This window comes from Hyposmocoma kahamanoa, unplaced genomic scaffold, assembly GCF_003589595.1.
Source record: "Hyposmocoma kahamanoa isolate Upper Pololo Valley unplaced genomic scaffold, ASM358959v1 102, whole genome shotgun sequence".
NCBI lineage: Eukaryota > Metazoa > Arthropoda > Insecta > Lepidoptera > Cosmopterigidae > Hyposmocoma > Hyposmocoma kahamanoa.
In genome coordinates this window covers 14,790,001-14,811,939 of record NW_020653337.1, presented here as the reverse complement: position 1 = coordinate 14,811,939, position 21,939 = coordinate 14,790,001, and the positions used below count along the sequence as shown (strand labels likewise).

Here is a 21,939-nt window from a genome sequence, read left to right as displayed (position 1 = left end):
ATGAGTTGGTTTGAGTTTCTAGAATTCAGAATATTAGTAGTCAACAAACACACAAGTGGATATATTTAGGACAGAAAGCGGTACTAAGCGGAACTTTTTTTGAAAGCCTTAGGATTTTTTTTTTTATTAAAAGTAAGAGCGGAATGAAACCGTCATTAATTAATATATATCTTGTATAACTAGGGTGAAAAAATATATTAATCAATAAACATACCTGTGGCCTCAATGTCCATAATAAATATTTCGATTTTCGCACGATTTGAATGAAAATAACAGGTTGTAATGCCTTCCGTTTTCGAATGCAACTAGCCGTACACTGCACAATGCTATCTTGCGGACCCTCGGGCGCCTTTGTAATAAGTATAACAAAGGATGTTTTTGGCCAGCACGATGGCTCAGGTACTTGACTCGAAGAATACAAGCAATTTTAGACCTTATACTTAAGTAGTAAAATTTATTTTTGACCCTCTAAAGTGGTCATTTTGCCGTATGTGCGCCGCCTCAAATTGCCTATCCTCTTTGTGGCGGCCATATTTACAGAAACATAATTAAACTTCATGTTTAGGCTTTTGGCTTTGCCAAAGCCTTAATAAATTAAAAAAAAAAATCTGTCCGTAGTCTGTGCTTCTGTCGTACTGTGTCTTGTATTTAGTTTGTGTACTGTGTGTTAATACGAGGGTGATACGAGGTTTATATGTTATACGTAAATTGAAGATTATTACTTTTTACTCATTTTGTGCTAACTAATTCGTGATGGGAGGAGGTGATTTGGTAAGATTTTTTGGGCCTGACCATTCGTCAAAATGGTTTTTTTTTATATATATTTATGGTAAAAGATTGTTGTAAGGGCTAAAAAAAGTATTAAATGCTTATCGTGTTCTTGGGTTTTTGCGATTGTATAAATAGGAAATGAAACTTGTTTCGAATCGCATCCATCCTTTCTAGCCCTTTACAGATCCCATGGCTATGGCTGACTGTCTTTACAGTCAGTCAGTGGCCTGGAAGGTTGGAAAAAATAATTTCATTTCCTATTGAATGCTTCACAGAATTCTAAGAAATCATGGCACCCAAACACAATGAAGAATCAGGAACGAGTGTGGAAGGCAGAGCAGGCGGCAGCCGAAGAGATAAAACGTATTCAGGAGTTGCAACGTGAAAGGGCTGAAGAAAGGGACCGTGCGGAACTAAATGAATTAGCTAAGAGAAGTGCCGGAGCTTCTGGCTCGGGCAGCAACAGATTACACTGGATGTATGATGATGTGAGATTTAATATTGTGTATTGAAGTGGATTTGTTAGGTTCTTGTTGCTCTTTTGATCTTTGTTGTACATTTCTTTTTTTATTTTAGGAATTTAATATTGTTGTCATACATAGTAAACATAAGTTACTATTTTTCAGAAACCAAACAAGAAGACACAACAGGAAGAATACTTGCTTGGCAAATCAATTGAAAAGAATTATGATCAACCAGACAAGGAACAAGACAGTATACCTGCTGTTGTCAGAAGAGTAGTTGGTTCCAGCATGATGCTGTCAAGTGGAGATTCGCAAGTAGATCTGGCACGTAAAATTCGTGAAGATCCTTTGTTGCTGGTCAAGGAGCGTGAGAGAGCAGCTCGTGCGGCCCTTTTGAACAATCCTCTTCATCGAAAAAAACTTACAGAGTTGTTAAGAAAAGAGCAGGTACAGTTTACTTCTTGACTTTTGTTTTTATTATTTTGATAAAAAATGTTGAATAAATTAGTTTTGTATGTTTTAGGAACAAAAGAAAGAGATTAAAACAAAAAAGGCAAAAAGGAAAGAAGATCTTGACAATCAACTAGCAGCAAAATTAAGTTCTTTGGGAGGCAACAATGGTGTTGACGTAGCAGCACTACTTGCCTCGGTTGACTCTTTCTCATCTTCAGAAGATGAAAAGAAACCCACAAAGAAAAAGAAAAAGAAACATGCTAAAGCAAAAAAACTAAAGAAGTCAAAGGAAAAGAAAAAAATGTCACTTGACGATTGTGACTTATCAGAAAAGAAGTCGAGGATCCAGTCTAAATATGATATGAAATGTAGAAATAAATCTTATTACCCAGATTCAGAAAGTGATACAGAACTTAAATCCAAGTTTAAAAACACTAAAGTCCAAAAATATGAAACCAGAAAAAGGAAGAGTGATGACTATGATTCTGAAACCGAGTATAGGAATAAGAGAAAGAAAGCAAATTTGTCAGGGTCAAGAAAAAGTAACAGAGGCTATAATTTGAGTGATGATGATAGTAATAGAGTACTGGACAGAAATAGATCCCCCCAGAATTACAGAAGGGCATCACCCATTAGAAAAAACAACTCCTCTGTGAGTAATATGGGGATATCACATGATAACAGGAGACAATTGCCTGAGAATGAGAGAAGGTCAATGTCACCTGAAAGAAAAAGATACAAAACTGACACATATTGGAATACTAAGAAGACAGGCTTAAGTGAGCAAGAACGTGTAGCACGATTGGCAGAGATGGCTGCGGCAGGGGCTGAACGTGAAGTTCAACGTGAAAGTAGAGTAGCGCAACAGCGAGCCGCTGACGCTAAGGAGAGTGAGGAGCCACGTAGACCACACACAGGTGGCAATGAAGCACGCGCTTTGCCTGATTCGCTTGAAAGCCGTATCCACTCGAATAGACACTATATTCAACGTGACAAGAGACATATGAATGAAAATTTTGCCAGAAGGTAAAATTGAGTTCTGATTAATTTTATATTCAAAATAGTGTGCAAGTACAAAATGAATTATCAAGTAATATTACTTGCTTAGTCATACTGCTGGAAGAATTATTAGTAAGAATCATTTAAAATTTTTAAATAAAAACAAATATCTTTCACTTTTAGTAATGGCCTGTTTTATTTTAACATTGACATTATTTCTTGGTATTGGATATACAAGTTCCATGCAGTGAAAAATTAATAAAAACTCATTTTAATTGTAAACAAACATTTTAACTGATTCCATTTTTTTTAAATAAAACAGCTTTGCATGAAGTTGCTTTTTAATGTTTATAACCATAAAGCTTAATAAATACTTTTTAAACTTAAATATTTTGATGCTAATCATATGCTAATAGTTTCAATGGTAGAAGCGTTAAATCCCGATGTTTATATAATATTCGACGCTTAATGTTTTATACGGTTTTCTTGATCCTTCAATCCAGTGGTATTTTCTCCCTCACAATCTGAAACAAGAAACGTTTTATTGCCGCTGTATCGATTATATTGATTAACATTGCTTTACATAGAATATTAGTTGCGTTTGTCATGCCCTGCCCTGCCCAGGCGCAAAGTTGCTGGATGTGACGTCTGTTATTCTTCCCGTGTACCTCTGCGCACATTCCGGCATAGATAGGATCAGTGTCCCAGGGCCCGCGTTCCGGCAGAGTCAGAGCGCGGCGACGCAGCTCGGCTACCAGCTCGGGCACGTCCATGATGGGGATAGGGTCGAGGCCGCGCGCCAAGCTCGCAAGATACTCCACATAGTGCGCCCTGCAAGAAGAGGGGGCATCAACACACCTCGATCAGCGCCCGCTTGAAGATGCCCTCGAGCGTGCCGTAGGGGCGCGGTGGCAGGCGCAGTCCGGCACGGCGAACGAGCGTCTCCAAGTCCTCCACCTCCAACAGCGGCATCGGGTCCACGTGCGCGTTTCGCACCAGCCGGCACAGGTATTCCAGGTAATGGTTCCTGTAAGCACACGTCGCACTTACCTCCGCGCCTTCCTCCTACAAAACATCCCATTATTTACTTTAAGCCATTTCTAGTTGGTCCAATGTCAGCTCTGTGTGCATAGGTTGCGTCAGCCCCGAGGTTTCATAAGTGACACGTAGGTACGTGATTTTTAATAGTAATCATTATGTCATAAATCGTACTTGCAAAGACCGGCGTAGTTAGGTGGCACCTCGCTGCCACAGGTGGTGTCAACGAGACCGGTGGGAGTCTCTCGCTGCAGTTGCACAGGACAGCGCGCGTTTCCCTCCGCTGTTTCAGTCTCGTATTTCACATTGTTCATCTACAGAATAATATGAATAATAAATTATTTGGCAATTTCAGGAGTTTTTAACGGTTAATTTGTAAAATTACCTGTAACAGTGTTTGTAATTCATGCGGTTCTTTGTCTCGTAGGTAGAAGAGACAATTTCTTGGGTGGTGCGCGTGTAGCCCTAGCTTGGCACAATATTCGCTAAGGCCGCATCGCGCGCCCATCATAAAAGGCTTTCCACAACCGTAACAGAACTCGTATTTGCATTGTGTGCAAGTAAAATGCATGCACCCTCCTCTGGAATATAATTGTTATGTACAAAATATACGAAATACTCATTATCTTATTCAGTATCTGCGAAATTACTTATCGTCGGGGATAGTGCAATTACGCGCAATTAGCTTTGGATTATGACTTTCCATTTCGGTAATTTAGTGGCCCAATCAAATCCGCGTAAACGTCGTGGCAACCAAATTAGCGTGATTTACGGGGATCTACATAAATTAATGCTTACTGTGCAAAAATTAAAGTTCGAGCCATTGAAATAACAAAATAATATAAATCTCTTCTGCAAAATTTGGTTTAGTGCAGATATGTCCCTTTTACCAGTACTAAGGTACAAGAGGCATTTAAGGGGCCTTAATTTACTTTTACCTTTATTTAGAATAAAATGTTTTTACACACAATGAGGCTTTCGAGAAAGTCGTTGAAAATTAAAGCCTCAAGCCACAAATATATAAATATAAAAAATATGACGACATAACTGAAATATTCAATATTTATAAAACTTATTCAACGATATACGTCAATGTATAAAGTTTATTTCTTTTGCGGGCCTTACCGCAAAGTAGTTTTAACGTTACAATAAGCTTACTTTATAGCGGTTAAAGTAATATTGTTTTAAGATGTTGTGGTAGGCCCCCTAATACTTTTATTCTTATGTAATTTCTTGAAAAGGTGATTGTTTCAGAGAAAAAAAAATTTAGTTTTTATTTGTTTGGAGAAATAAACATTTTATTTTTAATTTCGAAATTTAGGAAAATGTAATGTGTGTGGTTTATTTACAGTACAGGTCCAATCATTGTCTATCAAGAAAAAAATAATCCACCTGCAGGTACTACTACAGGCAGGTTTTACGATTAAAAAGGTGGTAAATTTTTAGATTTGTTATTTATTTTTTAACACAATATACTATTTTCTACTTATTCGCGTTATTGTTATAACGCTCTCTTAAATTACACTAAAATTAATTTTTCTTTAGTCGAAGCTCATGTATTTTGTTAAAAAAGTACATAAAAAAATTAACAATTTTGCTGCACCTTTACTTACAAAGCCGCAAGTACATGCAGACGGATTATTTCTTTTACGTAGAAAATGATTGAAACTATACTGTAAGTAACCCACGTACATTGCATTTTCGCATATTTTGAGATAAAAAATAAAATATACCCTTTTTCTCTATATAAAAAAAATATATTTTTTTTTTCTCCGAAACTATCAGCTTTTTAAGAAATTATACAAGTATAAAAGTTGTTAGGAATGTTATTATTTATCACATAAAAAAAAATTTGCTTGATACTCCACAAGTTATTCCTATGTCCTAGAATTATCCATTTGGGCCCACTGGTCGTCGTCGTGGTTAGTTAAAATAATAGTTTAGAAGTTGTTTTTCTTTGCACATTTTTTAAATTTCCTACTCTCGTCACCATAATTACTCTAGTTTGGAAACTATTCCATTATAAGTGAAATAATATTTTGTACCGAGGAAGTATGGCTATGTAGTCCAGCATGCTACGAGCTATTTTTGTGTTAATTTTTAGATTATTTGTTGACCAGATACAATTGTAAAACTTTCTAAAATCCCTGACATTTGCTTACAAGTACGTTTTTCTTGTTTTGCTATCGAACTAAAGTTTAATGTATGCCAAACATGTTTCTATAAAAAAAATTACCGAGATAAGGAGTATTTGAATTGGCATCGCGGACATTCGATACCGTTTTCTCGCAAGTGCTGCTGTACTGCTTCCACGGCTCGTTCCGGATCATTGTCGTCTAACCACTTTGCATATTGTTCACACGACAACCCTTCGTGGTTTCCGGTCCACTAAGTACAAAAAAAAAAAGAAATAGAAGTTACTATAAAAGTAATGTTTCAGTTTGATTATTTCTTATCGTTTCAACAATTAATGTAGAGTGATAATGTCTTATTAATTCCATGATAAATTTCGAACTCCGCTCTTTTAAATTATCACATTGAAGTAGGTATCTTTGCTATCTCGCAACATTATCAAAAGTCAGTAGTAGCTTCGTAATAGCTCGTGTACTTACAGGTTTTCTACAAGATGCGCAAGTAACAGATTTACATTCTGGGCAACGTAATTTCTTCTGTTTCGGATGAACGAAGAATCCTGACGAACACTCTACACACCAGCGAAAGTTTGGATCTCTTGCTAACGTTCGATCTCGTAGCTAAAAAATATTTTTATTAGCCGTCGTTAACAAATAACTATGTACAAGGTAGGTAAAATAAGCGCATACCTTTCTTTGAAATAGTTCGTGGGTATCAATGTCTATCAAAGTTTTTAACTGAATATCAAGATGAGCAAAATACTCCAGCCAGGCATCTTCTGGTAGGTTCTCTAATTCTGGCTCCTTACAGTATGGACACACGCAGTCAACAACGCTCCTCTCAGTTATTTGAACGGTAAAGTAGTGTCGAGCGCATTCTCGGCAGCATCGGTGGGTGCACCGTAGCATAGATACCATCTGGTTAAAAGATAAGTTATTTTTTTCAACACAACATCTTTAGGCAGGCATTGTAGGTACATTGACTCTATGCATAGCTCAGGCCACAAAGGCGCGGTACAGCGAGAAAAGCGGTCCGGGGGCGGACCAGCGGGAAGCGATTGCTTATCGGGCCGTGCTACACCGCAGTCTCAAGCGTAGTTCGCTGCGGGACATCGGCGCGAAGGCGGCCAGTGTGACACTCAAAATGCGACCACATTTCTATTTCTATAAAAATTTAAAGAAAGTACCATATCGCTGTCGTCAGTGTTCAAGAAAATATTTGGCTTTTATTCGCGGTGTGGAGGCAACGCAAAAGAAATTTCGGTTGAATTCATACTGCAACTTAATAAAAATACACTCACAAGTTGTAAAAAAAATATGACGTGCAATCTCGCTAAAGCTGTGTAGACGGTTGCATAAAACTCAACGGATACAGCTTTGCAACATTACAAAAACTCCCGGCATCGGAACACTCCTGTTACCGCCTTAGTGTGGTTAGAGCACTAATGCAATAGTTTAACAAGAATTTTTCATTTTAGATACCTACCTCGTGTTCGGGAAGCCGAGACGCGCAAAGTTCACAATCTTGATGTAGGTATGTTAATGCTGAGTTTAAATCAATACATTCAAGGGCGGCTAACAAAGCGGCCGGAGTATCAGCTCCGCGTGCTATCAGCTCCACCGCCAATTGTGCCTGTTCCCAATTTTCCGTTGCTCCTTCTGCGAGCAGCATTCTTGCTTGTCTCTGGATTAAAAAATGTATTCATGTTGTGACGTCAGCTAAATCCGGCATTGTATTAAAATTACAATATTTAAATAATAACTTTACCTCTGGTGAACCTTCCAAGATGCGAACTCTAGCCAGGTCAATTAGTTGACCAGATACTCTCCGAACTGTGATAGGAGGCGGCGGTGAGGGCTGACGTTGTGGTTCATCGTTATTTTGACGTCCGATCTGTAATGGTGAATCTTCAGAATCACTTTCAGTCCATTCATCTTCCGTTCGACAAGATTCACGAAAATAGGGTTTTTTTCCTTTTTGTGGTGACTCTTTTGGTGGAGAGGTTTTTGTTGTCTCTTCGGGTTTCGACGGCGGAAGAGGCGCTGGTCTTTTTTTATTCAAAGTCGAGGTTGATGGTTTCACTTCAATAACTGCTGCATGATTCACTGTCATCTTTATGGCTTTATCACTAAACAGTCGTGTTTGTAGTTGTTTTACAGTACCGTTCTGGATAGTGCCAAAGTTTGTTTTCGGGGGTGCAGGTGCAGGATAATGTTTTACTGATCCTCGACGCACAGGTACTTTTGATGCTATTACTTTAGGAGGGCTTTTAATTTCTTGTTTTGATTTATTTTTATTTGCTAAAGCTCTAATTAGCTTCGGAATGTTAGATTTGTTATTAGTAGTGTTCTTATTATGATTTTTGGGACTCGGAGGCGTATTATCTGGCGAATTACTTTTGCTTTTAACGGCATTATTAGTAACACTAGATTCGATGTTATGATCGAAATCATGATTCTGATTATTCAATGAACCGTTTAAGGGCGTTGTTTCAACAGTTTCATTTGTATTTTCATTACTGAAAGTTTTGTCTATAATAAGAGTTTGGTTCAAATTTTGTTTCATCGGAGACACTGTCGTTCTAGATGTGTCGGAACTTGAATCGTCATCGTCAGTGCTTTCGATTTTATCGGGTGAACTACGAATATTGAAGGTTTTTGATTTCATTGATAACCCAGATTCCTTGTTGTTATTATCAACATGTTGGTCAACTTCACTTACTTCTTCAACGTTATTAGGTAATTCAATGTTATTAGGTAATGTAGTGCTGGAATCAACATTTTCGAACACTGCATTTAGCACAGATGGTTGATGTTGCTCCTTTATTTCTAATTGCATTATACGGTCTGGCATAAAAGTCGAAATATGAATGTCAAATCGTTCTAATACAAGTTTTGGTTTAGATGCACGTAGACTGTTATTGGTTATTTCAAATGGGGTTGAGTCATTAGAATTAATTTGCTCATAAATTTCTTCGAAAGAAGAAACTGCGGCAAAAATATTATTATTGACATCTTGTTTATGCTTTTTAGAACTAGTTGCTTGGTTTTGGACAGGGATTGTTTGAGTGGTCATGGGAGCTAGATGTTCTGTTGGAGTGCTAGGATCATTTATTGCTTCTTTTATGTGATTTTCACTGGTTTCAACTGATATTGAATGTTCTTCATGTAAACTACGAGCGATAGAGTCTAATATTTCCATGTTAGTTTGCCTGAAATTTTCATTCTGTTCTTCAATATGATCCATAGCTTCTTCAAATTGTTCATTGTCTTCGGAACTTGTCCTATTCATTACCGGGGCATTATTCTCAGATTTTTCGCTTCTTGAGTTTTCATTTTCTTCCGATGTTAAATCTTCTGTTTCTTCTTCCGTTTCGCTATACGACGATTCATGTTCATTTGTAAAATCTGATTCATTTGAACTGTTATCAGCTTCGCTTTGTGACATGTTGTGACCATCCAAGGAATTTATATCAGAGTTTATTTCATCTTTCATTTGCTGAATTAATCTTTGTGTATTGTCCACAATGTCACTTAAATTATTAGATCCTTCTTCGTTGTTTTTTTGTTTCGGCAGCGTCTCAGAATTAAGCGACCGAGTGTTAATTTCATGCGTTCGAGGAACTTTGTATTTTTGCAATTTCGTTAATAATACAGGTTTTGAACCTTTTGTTTCATATTCTCTTGCAGTTATAGGTGTACTGACAGTTTCTTTTGTTTCTACAGTGCTATTTTGCTTAGTTAAAGATTTTGGAATCTTGATTGTTGCAATGATTGAGTGCTCTTCGCTAATATCAGTTCGCTCAACTTTTGATTCAACTGGATGATCCTCAGTTTGGCCGTGAATGTGGTTTATTATTTTGTCTTCATTGGAACTACCATTTTTGTTACTTTTTAAAGGTAAATTTGTGTGTTCTTTGTGACCTAATGCCACATTTTCTTTGTTTGTTTGGAGGTCGTTTGTCATCTTGTGTACGTTTGGTAGAGGACTAGACCTTGTTAATGCATTATATGCTTCTATGAAATCAAATTCAGATTGGCCCAAATCTAATTGCTGTTTATTGTTAAAGATATTTGAATGATTTAATATGCTTACATTATTGGTTTGATTCGTCTTGAACGTTGTGTTATCTGCTAATAAGCCATTTAAAAGTAAATTTTCGTCGATTGACGGGACTCCGGCCTGTATTAAGTACGATTTCAATTTAAGAGCTATATCCTCTGTGTTGTTTGCAGAATTCTCGTTAAGGACGTTCGTGTGCGAGTCGTTCCATAAATCGGCACTGGGTTCCATATCGTAAGAGTTTTGAATCGGCGGATCTAAAGGTAAATACATCCAATCGTCGTCTCGATATTTCGTCGGGATGGGAGCTTCAAACTCATCTGAACTATCTTCTGCTGAAATGTAAACGTGAAGATTATGACGTGATACGATGAGTGCTAAGTCTTGTGTACAGTTTAATGTTTTGCGGGTTGAGGGAGATTACCGCGCGCGCGCAGCGAGCGGCGAGCGACAGAGGGCTTCGTGGGCGGTGGAGCGGCGTCGTCGTCCGCGCCCACCGGCGAGCCCCAAATGTGGCCGCGCAACCGTCTCTCCTCGCCCACGCCCATTGCCTCCGCCTGTAAATAAGTTCAAGAGGACCATTAACATGAATATAAACAAGGTAATTTTATGCTGTGAGCGGACACACACCTGTCGGCGGTGTCTCTCGACGCAGTCGGTGACGGCAGGCCACATGGCACCGCGGTGGCGGGCGAGCGCTGCGCGCGCTTCCAGCTCACTGACATTAACTCCCGGCGCAAGACGTGCGGCAGCGGCACGCACGCCTGCGCACAGGCTCGGCCAGCGGTCACGCAGCCACGCCAGTGGCGCCACCGGATTCTGCGCTAACGCCGCGTGCACCTCGGCGGCGCTGAATCCGAGCCTCTCCGCGTCTGTCATCAGGCGCGCTAGCTCAAGACCTCTTTCGGCTTCCCGTCTAACGCCCGTACCGGCCAACGCCTCCAGGGAGATCGCACGATTTGAAGATAGAGGCTCCGGAGATGCTGCCTGGATCACATATGACGATTAACGACTATTTTATAGTAAACGAGCCCTAGCCCGAGGGGTCGGGTTCGGCCTGCGGCGCATGGTCGGATTTAGATTACGGGGTGTGCATATGCTCTTCGGTGGCACTGCGGTTAGTACCATGGGAGCTTGATGAGGAGGTTCAATTTAGGAAACGAACCTTTCTAAGTTAGTTCTGGTCTGGGTATTCTTGGTACAGTCCGAAGAGTTATCGTTATTCTGGTATTCATAGTACAAGAAATTCCCTAATTTGAGACCAGAAACTTGGTGTGAAGGCTTGACATTTTTTCCCCTAAATAATTATTTTTGTCGTATCTTGGATGAAAAAGAAATCTAACAGACAGACAGACGGTCGAGATACAACAACGCTATAAGTATCTAATTTCCACTACATTGGAAAGTATGCCTTACATTTTTAACACTTGTGAGATGTAGAGCTTCCGTATAATACCTACGTACGTTGGCGTGCGGAAGCTTCGGGCTCTCCGCTGGATCTAGGCCTACGGCCTCGGCACTTATGTTTAAAATATTAAGGCAGTTAACAGAGTAACTGCTTGAGTCACCTTTTATGACCATCCTTCCAGGACTTCCTACCTATGTCTAATAGATTCCGTGATAAAAGATTTTGAAATTTGTATGGCGGCCATCTTGTTTATTTCAATAGCAAACATTTTTGCTTCCGGCGCGAATTGACCAGGGAGTACCTCATAAAAGTGCACAAATATTCCCTGCATCTATTATAGTTTTTGCAGGCCGTTGATCACTCTTTTTTATTTTCCACATTCAGGTGGTCTCGTATTTTTCTCTTTGCTTTGGAACCTATCCGCGTACAACGATATAATTATTTTTTTTCGACTATATCGGGAAGTATGCGTTATATTTCTATCACTAAGTCATAACTTGTAGCTGTAATAAAATATTTGATATTTTACAATTGGTGGCTATATCGAGAGCTGTACCTCTGAGCCGTAGAAGCTGGAACGACGCATAGAGCGAGTGCGGCGTAGGTCAAGGTGTGAAGCTCGGCGGGCGAGACGCGCTGCGCCGCGACGCCGTTCACTGCCGCTCCATTCACCCCCAGGACTACTGTCACGAGTTTCGCGCCACTCCCACCGCCCGCCGCCACTAGTGTGTACGCTTCGCTCGCTATCCTATTGTGTTCATATAAACGTTTGCTTTAATTAAGGTAGAGCGCATTTTACAATCGGTAAAGCAAAAACTTACGCGGGTGTCGCTTGATAGCGAATGTCTGCTGTGCGACCGTTCGCGACGACTGTCGTCTCGGAAGCGTCTTTGAGGGCGTGAGCGCGAAGCTGACGGCACGCGTTCCCAGCTGTTTGGCACTTCGTATGTCTATGAAAGAACGCGTCTTAATTAGCTAAATACTACACTTGAACGTAAATTATTGAGTGAAAACATTTTTTATTTATATTACGTCTATTACCTGGGTAGAGATACTTTGCGGCGGTGGAGACGTACCGGTATTGGATACGTTGGTCCGGGTGGACACAGAAGACTTATTTTCTTGAAAGGTTGCTCGTGGTGGTGACGACTTTTTCAGGGTGTTATTCCTGGAAGACTGGAACCCAAGATCACGGGGCGGCGAGGGTCCCAAGGACACGCTGTGGCGTGGGGTTGATTCGTCGGGGCTTTTAATAACGTTAGGTTCTCGGTAGGGCGATGATCGAACGAATGCATTGGATTCACGAGGAGAGGAAGTTCCAGTACCCATATTATGTCTAGTATTTTGGAAATCTCGAGGTGGCGATGGTCCGACAGCCATATCATGGCGAGTTTTCGGTTCCTCCACTTGTTCACGCCCAGTTTGGTCCCCTGTGGGAGTCATTAATCGATTGATGGGTCTTTGCAGCGCCTCTCGCGGAGGAGAGGGACCACAGCTCGTCGACGCACGAGATTTTACCGGTTTAGTCTTAGTGTTTTCGGCATCTGAAAAAGCAGTTTATTTATTGTTTTTTGCTCACACTCATAGCCCCGCACTAGGGACACCTTGTGTTGCGAATGCCATGGGCACACACATACATTTAGAGCATATAGGACTGGATATTGATAGGCAATCCCCTCTGTCAAGGTACAAGCACAAAACAACCATCGCACAATAAACACTACTTTCAAATCGATGTTTTTTCATTTGCATAATCGAATTCACCGCGTCAAGTGGTCCATGAAATATGTCGTCTTGCAACATACAAACAGCAAAAACATCTCTGCTACATCCAGTCTAGCCAAGAATGGAATTACATTCCATTTATACGTCTATTTTTTACATTAATTACTAGTTTTTTATTTTACACATTTTTTTAACAATGATCAATCACATTGATTAAATTTATCGATTTACATTACACATACATTGACTTACAAATAAATTACATAGAAAATATTTGAAAACATTCGAAGCATTTCACTTAAGCATGCCTATGAAGTTCCTTAATTACTGACAGGCAACCACAGACAAAAAATGCAATTCTTCATGAACGCTGTTTTTTTGTTATAGAGAAGCGAACTTGCTTTTTAACTCCGATTTTTATAGATAGATTATGAAATGAATTTTACACAATTGATTTCTCCGTCGTATTATATATTAAATAATAATGTAATTAATTATAAATAATGAAAATAAATTGTAATTGTTTTAATATAAATCATGCCATACTGTAAGAAAAAATATATAAATAAAAAGTACATATACGAGTACATACTTACAAACAATACACATAAATTACAAAAGCTATCAAAATAACCAAATAGCTAACTGTCCTTATCCTACACAAGACATGCACAAAAGACAGAAAGGGACCCGTTCCGTCAATTTCAATTTTCGAACCACAAGTGATTGAAATATTTAGATTTAGAACAAAGAAACTACAGAGTTCACTAAATGTTAATCTTATTTTTAAAATGACTTTTTATTAAATGTTAGTAATAAATAACCAACAAAATATTGTTGTATTCGTTTTACTGTTTGGAGTTATCAACCAGAAGTCCGAAAATACATTTGCCTGAAATGTTTGCTCGAATTTTTGTAATCCCAAATGTATTTTTTTAGATTATTTTAATAATATTACAAAACAAACTGACTTAATCGTTTCTTTGTAATAAGCAACCAAAATCCCCTGAAAGCATAACGGTTTTGTTATAAATTAGTTTTCTAGATTAGGAAACTTTGAGTTTACGTTTAGTTGGTATGCATGGTGCATTTTGTTATTTTTCAGTAGAAGCTGAATATGGATAAGTTTTGGGTCTTTAAATTGTGGCAAACAAAATTAAGCAATACTGCAATGACTTTAAAATTCAAATTTTTATTGAATTGATATTCAATTATATTTTGTGAAATTACTCCACTAGTTTGTTATGATTATTAATACAAAGATCCAACCTCAGAAAAAATTCCTTCGATCCGGCCGGATTCGAACCGACATCTTCTAGCAAAGCGAGGCAGACGCTATACCAACTAAGCCACGGAACGGACCAGCGGAACTCACGAATTTTTCTATGTGCTTGTTATCGTATCTTTGTATTTGGTTTTTCAACGACTTTTTAGTCGTAGCGTCGTCGGTTCGTATCCGGCCGGATCGAAGGAATTTTTTCTGAGTGTTCAATCTTTGTATTAATAATTTACAATTTAAATTAAATGTTTTAGTTTTTTTTATATTTCTATACATGCCACTACGTTTGTATAGGTTAACCCGGCCATGCTTGTCATTGTCTCTAACGCTGACCGCGAAAAGTCAGAAAAACTCGGGATATTTTTTCGCGGTTTTTGGATTCGACTTTGGATTGTATTTATTGTCATTCATTTATTGGTAAGTCAATGGGCAATCTCCTCTGGCAAATATAAGTAAAACAATACCACTGTTACACTACTCACAAAATTGCAAAAAGAAATCCATCCAGTTTATTCGTAATACATATCGATACCGTCACGTCGATAACTTTCCGTCTCTAGTATATTCATGAGAATCAATTTATTTTTATAAGCCTATTCTGTGTACGGACATCAATGTGTGTTTTATCTGTGTATTTGTAAAAATAAGCAAGTGTTGTCGATTTTTGTTTGTGGGAGACTATAGTGACACAACTAAATATTGCATTTGAATGCACCTGTTTGCTTGTAGTACTACCCCCCGCTCCTCAAAAAGTGGCTAAAAGCTTTGTTCGAGAAATAACGCTAGTAGCGCCTCCCGTCCTGTATGATCTAAGCACATAGAAAATCACAAAATACACGCAATCTCACGAGAGAAATAAATGTAGGCCATACAAATATTTCTCCCAATCCGGGAATCTAACCCGGCACCATTGCGTGGCAGATCAGTGTAACCGTTCCGCCACAGAGGCAGTAAAAAAATTTAATGGTTTGTTTTGTTAAGTAAGACATTAAAACTTATAAAATATTGAGACTAACTTTGCTTAGGATTAATATTCTCAGGAACGATGCGAACAGGAGATGGTGAGCTAAGCTTGAGGCGCTCTAAACCGGGACTGGGGTCACTTTTTACAGGGGCTATGGTTACGGTGGAATCGACGGTCGCAGCAACTGCAGTGGCGGTGGGCAGCACTCGCGGTGCGGTCGTTGGCGTGCGGCAGCACACAGAACATACGCGCACGCCAGGTTCATTCACGAATGTACAGTGTTCACACTGCCAGTTTGTCTCAGACGGCGGCGGAGCCGGTCCAAGGCTGTCTTCCTCCATCTGATCGACAGTAGATGGGGGAGTGGGTGTTGGCAGCGGACCAGTTGCGACTGGTGGTTTAGGCGTAGAGATCGCTCGACCCGGTTCACGGGTAGGCGTACGAACAACGGGAGCGGGCATAGCGGCTCGGTCGCTGTCGCTTTCGCTCTCGGAATCCGCGTCGCTAGACGGCAACGGTGGCGGCGAGGGTGTCCGATGCTTGGTGCGTCGCGACGTGCGTGATCGGGCGCTCATTGCTGGCGACGCCGCGCGAGATCCAGTCCGGGATGCGACGCGAGATGCCCCTCGACTTTCCCCTGAAAACGATTGAAAAATTTAGATGCAGTAGAGCTCTTTGTGAAAGAGTTCGTCTAGGGAAATACTACCACCTTACCTATTTCTGCCGCCAAGTAGTAATGTGAGCTTTCCTGCGTTACGGTTTTGAAGGGTAGGGGTACTGGTGAAATTACAGGCACATAGGACTTTTCAACTTATGTCTCAGGGTGACTGGCGCAGTGTCAGTGCCCGTCAGGTCTTTGAGATTTAAAGTTCTAAGCGCTTACCATCAGGCGCACGACTTGTTCGTTCCATCAGTTAGTATAATAAAAAAAAAGGTATTACGCGGTCCATTGAAAGACTGATTTGTGAAAACATAGGTCTTGTTGACACTTGAGAAATATACTATAGGGTAAGGTTGCGTTAGTCGTACCACCGCCTAAGTCGTACTCCAGCGATATCTGGTCTCACATGCGTGGGAAGTAATATCTAGTAACATAAATTTGAACTATTAAGTTAAACGAGTAAACAAAAACAAACCGGTGGCCGGCCGACGTCCATGTTGGGAAAAATATGAAAAAGTAAGTTTTTGCACTGTTTTCTTTAAAAGTTATCATTCATTCGGAAGCTATTCCAAGGAGCAATATAGTAAACCTATTTTTTTGGTATTCGTCTATTTTTGACGTATTTTAGCATTTATTTTAGCACAAGCGAACGCAAAATCTTTTTATGTTATAACAGTAATTTTGATTTGAAATTTTGAAAGTGTCGTTGCTTATTATATGTATCTTATTATATTATATCTTATATATCGTACCCGTGGAAAATTCCTTAGTCGTACCGGAACGACTTAGGAATTTATGAAAATGATTTCCTAGTTTTTACAGCTAAATAATATATTTGTGTTATATGTGTTCAACAAAACTAATTTTGTAGTGCCTTTATTATATAATATACCTTTATTTGATTACCGAAGCATGTTATATTGTTATATGTAATTTTATTTCATTACAATTTGTAACATCATTTCTGGAAAATGTTAATGTTATGTAATTAATTAAATTTATAATTTTATTTCAGAAACACTTATTTATAATTTTATTTCATTACAATTCATAATTCTATTTCTTAAGAGTTTAAAATTTTTGTTTTCTGTGTTCCCTTACACAAGAGATTTCGGGATTGTTCTCTCCCTTCAAAAACATTAAGAATTATTTGATTTTATCCATCTTAGACCTTAGTACTTGTTTCTAGATTTTAATTGTTATTATGATATCTTTTTATTAGTACTGTACTTTATGATGTTCTGACTGAAGTGTCTATTATATAATAAAATAATAAAAAAATATAATAAAAGTGTTATACTAAGTACGACTTAGGTTATAGGCGGTACGAATTAGGCGACCAGGTGCCTAAATCGTACCAAAGGTGCTTTTGAAAATCTTGTCAATACTTGACTCAATAAACGTTTTCGGTATTATTGGGTAATATTAAGTGTTCGGTAACATTTAACATCAGGTGAGATTGTGGCCAAGCGTGTGTCTATAATATATAAAAAAAAAGTGTTATACTAAGTACGACTTAGGTTATAGGCGGTACGAATTAGGCGACCAGGTGCCTAAATCGTACCAAAGGTGCTTTTTGAAAATCTTGTCAATACTTGACGCAAAAAACGTTTTTGGTATTATTCGGTAATATTAAGTGTTCGGTAATATTTAACATCAGGTGAGATTTTGGCCAAGCGTGTGTCTATGATATATTTAAAAAAAAGTTATTTTAAGTACGACTTAGTTTATAGGTGGTACGAATTAGGGGACCAGGTGCCTAAATCGTACCTAAGGTGCTTTTTGAAAATCTTGTCAACAAACGTTTTTGGTATTTTCATTAAAACACATTGATAGTAAAATAAATAGAGATCCCGTAAACGCTGAAGGTCTTGTTTAATTTATATAACCTTAAATATTACAGCGGTTTCTTCTTAGGGAGTACGACTAATGCAACCATACCCTACTGTCCGCTTACCTCTACGATAGGGCTGTGACGTATGCGGCGAATGGAAGTGCGTGTGTGGGTGCATGTGTGAGAGATGAGGGCCGTGTGGTGGTGCGCAACAAGTGGGCGGTGGCGGCCACGCGGGTGGCCAACCGTGCTCTAAGCTGGCACAGCTGCCATAGCGCCAGCTCGCGGGCGAGCAATGTGCGCAGCCGCTGCACGCGGTGCCGCCGCCCAACTCCAGTACAGACGCATTACGCCGCAGTGGCGGCCCCCATGAGGAGCTCGGCCCTGACGGTGAAATGCTTCCGGGGCTCTCCCACGGTTCCGACGGCATGCCCTGTGAATGAATTGACGTATATACTAGTAATTAGCTCCACATGATGTTTTAGAGACACTCTGCTGTCGTCCGTTTCCCGATCAGGTACGTTTTTCATTACTCACCATTGTCGATGGCACATTGAATCCTTGCAGGGAACCCCGCATGCGACCCCACAACCCAGGCATGTTGTGATGGAGAGTGTTGGCGTGCATGTGCAGCGGTGGCGCTTGGGGGGGAGCGGGTAGATATGGCATACTGCCTACGTGGGCATGCACCGCCTGTGTGGGGGGCGCCGCGTGAAAGGAATGCGGTTTGCCCTGTAAGTTTGACGGAAGGGCTTGCTGTTGCGTCAAGTGGCTGTTGACTGAAGACATTTGCAAGTGCATGGAGTGGCTCGGCATAGTAGGCACGTGCCCAACAGTCGCTCTACGTTGGTCTAGTCCAGGAGGCATAGGGCTGGCACTCGATCGGTCGCCGGCGAGCTATGTAACAAATTGCAAATTCAGTAGGTACCTTGCTTTAACTGTATGCATATGTGAAATAATATGAATGCGGTAAGTTATTGTTATACCTTGTGTCGTCGGGGCGGTGGAACAGGCGGTGTTGTTTTAGGCGGCAGCGGGGGACGTTCATCACGAAGTTGGGATGGAGATAGAGCCTATGCAAAACAATATGACATGTATATTATTTTTTTAATAAAACATAATTATGTAAAAGCGATTCCATTATAGCAGATGCACAATGGGCTAAGAGCCAAAGATGCGATGTGTAGACTGTCACGGACATAACTGCCAAATAGGAACGAAAACAGTTCCGTCATTTTTATTTGTAGGTAGAGGCGGTGTGTTTCGACAAAATATTTTTTATAGGTATGCACATAATTCCAATTTCCCCTAGCAGCTATATAAGAGTCACATTGAGGCGAGTAGTTGCCCGTCATTTGAAATGAAATGAAATGATTTTTATTTGCATAAAATGCGGTTAAATAAAAGTTTACAAATGAGTTAATAATTAGTGCAGCATAACTTACCGATCGTCGGCATGTAAAAATTCGAACTTAAGTTACACTAAGACATTAATACTAATATGTACTACAGTGTTATCAATTTATTAAATGTATTCTAAAAATTCTTTCACGCTGTAGAAACAATTTTCTAGTTTTGTACACACTTGATTTGTCGGCAATAGTTTCAAATTATTCGGTATTTTATTAAAAATCTTAACATCCATGCTATAGCAATTTCTTTGAAATAATGTTGTCTGTGAACAATTGTTTAGCACCAGTCTTATATAGGTTCATAACGACAAAAAAACGGGATGGTGATATACACTTCATGTAACGCTGTCTCACCACGATTTCTTTTTAGGTCCTAAACTGAATCGTAATAAGAGTTCATGGTAAGGCCCCTGGTCTTTGTTTCACTAATTTACATAACTCTAAAATTTACACTTGCTACAATTAATATTCTCAGTTTGGGAAAAAGAGTCCTGCATGCCTGCAAGTAAGCAAGGGACCAATACCACAAATCGCTCGTATGCATTTCTTTTGTGCTATGCAAACATAATTTCATAGCGAATAACTGACGCTATATAAACATGATAAGCAGATAACGCCACTTCCAAAGATATTGTTTTGGACAGCCTGCATAACACATGTACAAATTTATTGATTCTCTTACATAGATTATCAATATGTCTGTTATTATTAAGATTTTTGTCCCGCCACAGACCTAAAAATTATTTGTTACCAGCTGTACAAATCTTTTGATTCTTATAATGTACATTTAGATTAAGTTGTCACTTTCTCTTTAAAGCAAATTGAATGTAATATCTTTTTGTCAGATTTACATGTAAATTATTGTTATTAAGCCATTCCATTATTCAGACTTAGACTGACTTAGATTTTAGATAAGTCGTCTGCAAATAATACACAGTTATGGTTCGTCACTTTAGGTAGATCATGAATGTATAGAATAAATAATAAGGGACCCAAGACACTACCCTGTGGGACACCAAGTTTATTATGTTAGTATTCTGAGTTATAAATTGATTGAATATTATGATCACCTATTGCGTGCACTTCGACACTCTGAATTCTATTCTTCAAAAAAGAGTCCAACCACAGCAGAGCTAAGCTTCGAACATCACAACGCTCAAGCTTTTGTAATAATGAAACACAAAATGAAATGCTCTAGACATAAAAAATAGAGATGTTACATGCTTTTTTATCTTAACTTTGTGTAATAGCGTTAGTCAGACTGAAACAAGCATCTGACGTTGTCCTTCCCTTTTGGAAACCATATTGTTCATCTCTAAAAATCTTAAATTTCACACAGTAGTCGTACAATTGGCATACCCTTTAAATACTTTAGACAAGACCGGTGTTAGCGTAATAGGGTCGATAGTTGCTTATATCAGCTTCATCTCCAGTTTTGTATATAGGTTTAATAATATATTTTTTTAATATATCAGGCAACACAACTGTTTCAAAAGATAAATTGATTAAATAAGTTAAAATTGGTGCTTATTCGTATCCACACATCTTCATTATTTTACTCTCTTTAATTTTAATCTCCTCACCCTGAACGTAACAAAAACAAACTATATTTGCTTTGCTCCCCACATAAACTCTCAGCCAGCGATTGACTTTGTAATAAAGATCCACACCTGTGGTGATTGTCCCAATCAAATCTGCAACTGTTCACCTATGTTTAACTGCCTCTGTGGCAGAACGGTTACCATGCCGGACTGCCACGCAGAGGTCCCAGGTTCGATTCCCGGGCCGGGAGAAATATTTGTATGACCTACATTTATTTCTCTCGTGAGTTTGGGTGTAATTTATATAATGGTTGTCTCATATGTGTATCCATGGCACCCGCGACACAGGGTTTCCCTAGTGCGGCGCTATGTTGAGTGTTATTATTATTATTATTATTATGTTTATTTTATTATTATTATTATTATTACAAAGGTCAGCTATGCCAAATATCTGGGAATTATAATTGACCAAAGACTCGTGGCATTCCCATCTGGAACTGATTATGGGTAGAGTAAGGAAACTTGCATGGATTTTTAACCTTAAGACGTAATGGATAGAGAGCTATTAACCAAAATCTATGTAGCTCTTGTTCAGTCAGTTATTGTTTACTGTCTACCAGTATGGGGGGGAGCTACCAGGATGAAGTTTATTGACTTGGAGAGAGCTCTAAGAGCCCCTTTGAAGGTCATGTATTTCAAAGCTTTTAGAGTTTCCACAGATGTATAGGATCTACTATATAGGATCAGCAACCTCTTGAGTGTCAGTAAGCTGTACATTCTGAACATGACCCTAAGACTACATAAATCGTTGCCGTTTGACCAAAATAAACGAAGAAATGATATCGTAACATATTCACGCACTGTCCGAACAGCATTTGCCAGTCGATAGTACAACTCGCAAGCTTGTTATATTTACAACTCCATCAACAAAACGTTACGAATTTATCCCATGAAACTATATGACTGTAAGAAGGCGTTAAGTGAATGGTTGAAAACCCATTCTTATGAGGAAGTGGAAAATCTCTTAGAACGCATACCTGAATTAACAACATTACAAATCATTTAAATACATAACATGCATACGCGCGCAGGTACGCACACACGCTCACACACACACTGTCTCTCTCTCTCTGTCTCTTCACACACATACACACACACTCTCTCTGTCTCTATCTCTTCACACACACACACACAC

At 39.1% G+C, this 21,939-nt stretch overlaps 2 protein-coding genes across 5 annotated transcripts in view; one reads left to right on the top strand and one right to left on the bottom strand.

Annotated features, from left to right (window-relative positions):
- The first annotated feature begins 616 nt into the window (after positions 1-616).
- LOC113234243 (pre-mRNA-splicing factor CWC25 homolog) lies at positions 617-3,009 on the top strand. The gene is made up of 4 exons (XM_026469545.1): positions 617-771; positions 1,047-1,259; positions 1,398-1,682; positions 1,759-3,009. The coding sequence occupies exons 1-4, from the start codon at positions 754-756 to the stop codon at positions 2,716-2,718; spliced, it is 1,476 nt and encodes a 491-aa protein (XP_026325330.1). The 5' UTR covers positions 617-753; the 3' UTR covers positions 2,719-3,009.
- A 9-nt stretch (positions 3,010-3,018) lies between these two features.
- LOC113234215 overlaps positions 3,019-21,939 on the bottom strand; it is a 24,038-nt gene continuing 5,117 nt past the window's right edge. The window contains exons 5-23 of one of the 4 annotated variants that reach the window (XM_026469514.1): positions 18,778-18,864; positions 18,329-18,688; positions 17,915-18,224; positions 15,349-15,933; positions 12,370-12,872; positions 12,150-12,278; positions 11,885-12,076; positions 10,551-10,907; positions 10,345-10,477; positions 7,626-10,255; positions 7,344-7,541; positions 6,548-6,775; positions 6,338-6,478; positions 5,962-6,113; positions 4,111-4,306; positions 3,900-4,039; positions 3,645-3,714; positions 3,356-3,518; positions 3,019-3,211 (exon numbers count right to left, since the gene is read on the bottom strand). In XM_026469514.1, the coding sequence (XP_026325299.1) occupies positions 3,384-3,518; positions 3,645-3,714; positions 3,900-4,039; positions 4,111-4,306; positions 5,962-6,113; positions 6,338-6,478; positions 6,548-6,775; positions 7,344-7,541; positions 7,626-10,255; positions 10,345-10,477; positions 10,551-10,907; positions 11,885-12,076; positions 12,150-12,278; positions 12,370-12,872; positions 15,349-15,933; positions 17,915-18,224; positions 18,329-18,688; positions 18,778-18,864 (6,546 nt within the window). In that variant the 3' untranslated portion in view covers positions 3,019-3,211; positions 3,356-3,383. Of the gene's footprint in view, positions 3,212-3,355; positions 3,519-3,545; positions 3,715-3,899; positions 4,040-4,110; positions 4,307-5,961; positions 6,114-6,337; positions 6,479-6,547; positions 6,776-7,343; positions 7,542-7,625; positions 10,256-10,344; positions 10,478-10,550; positions 10,908-11,884; positions 12,077-12,149; positions 12,279-12,369; positions 12,873-15,348; positions 15,934-17,914; positions 18,225-18,328; positions 18,689-18,777; positions 18,865-21,939 lie in introns of all 4 variants that reach the window. The other 3 variants (XM_026469522.1, XM_026469534.1, XM_026469527.1) reach the window with 3 other exon arrangements.

Coding starts and splice junctions, on each gene's coding strand:
- LOC113234243 (XM_026469545.1), top strand. Junction 1,260..1,397: donor TACACTGGATGTATGATGAT/GTGAGATTTAAT, acceptor ACTATTTTTCAG/AAACCAAACAAGAAGACACA. Junction 1,683..1,758: donor AGTTGTTAAGAAAAGAGCAG/GTACAGTTTACT, acceptor TGTATGTTTTAG/GAACAAAAGAAAGAGATTAA.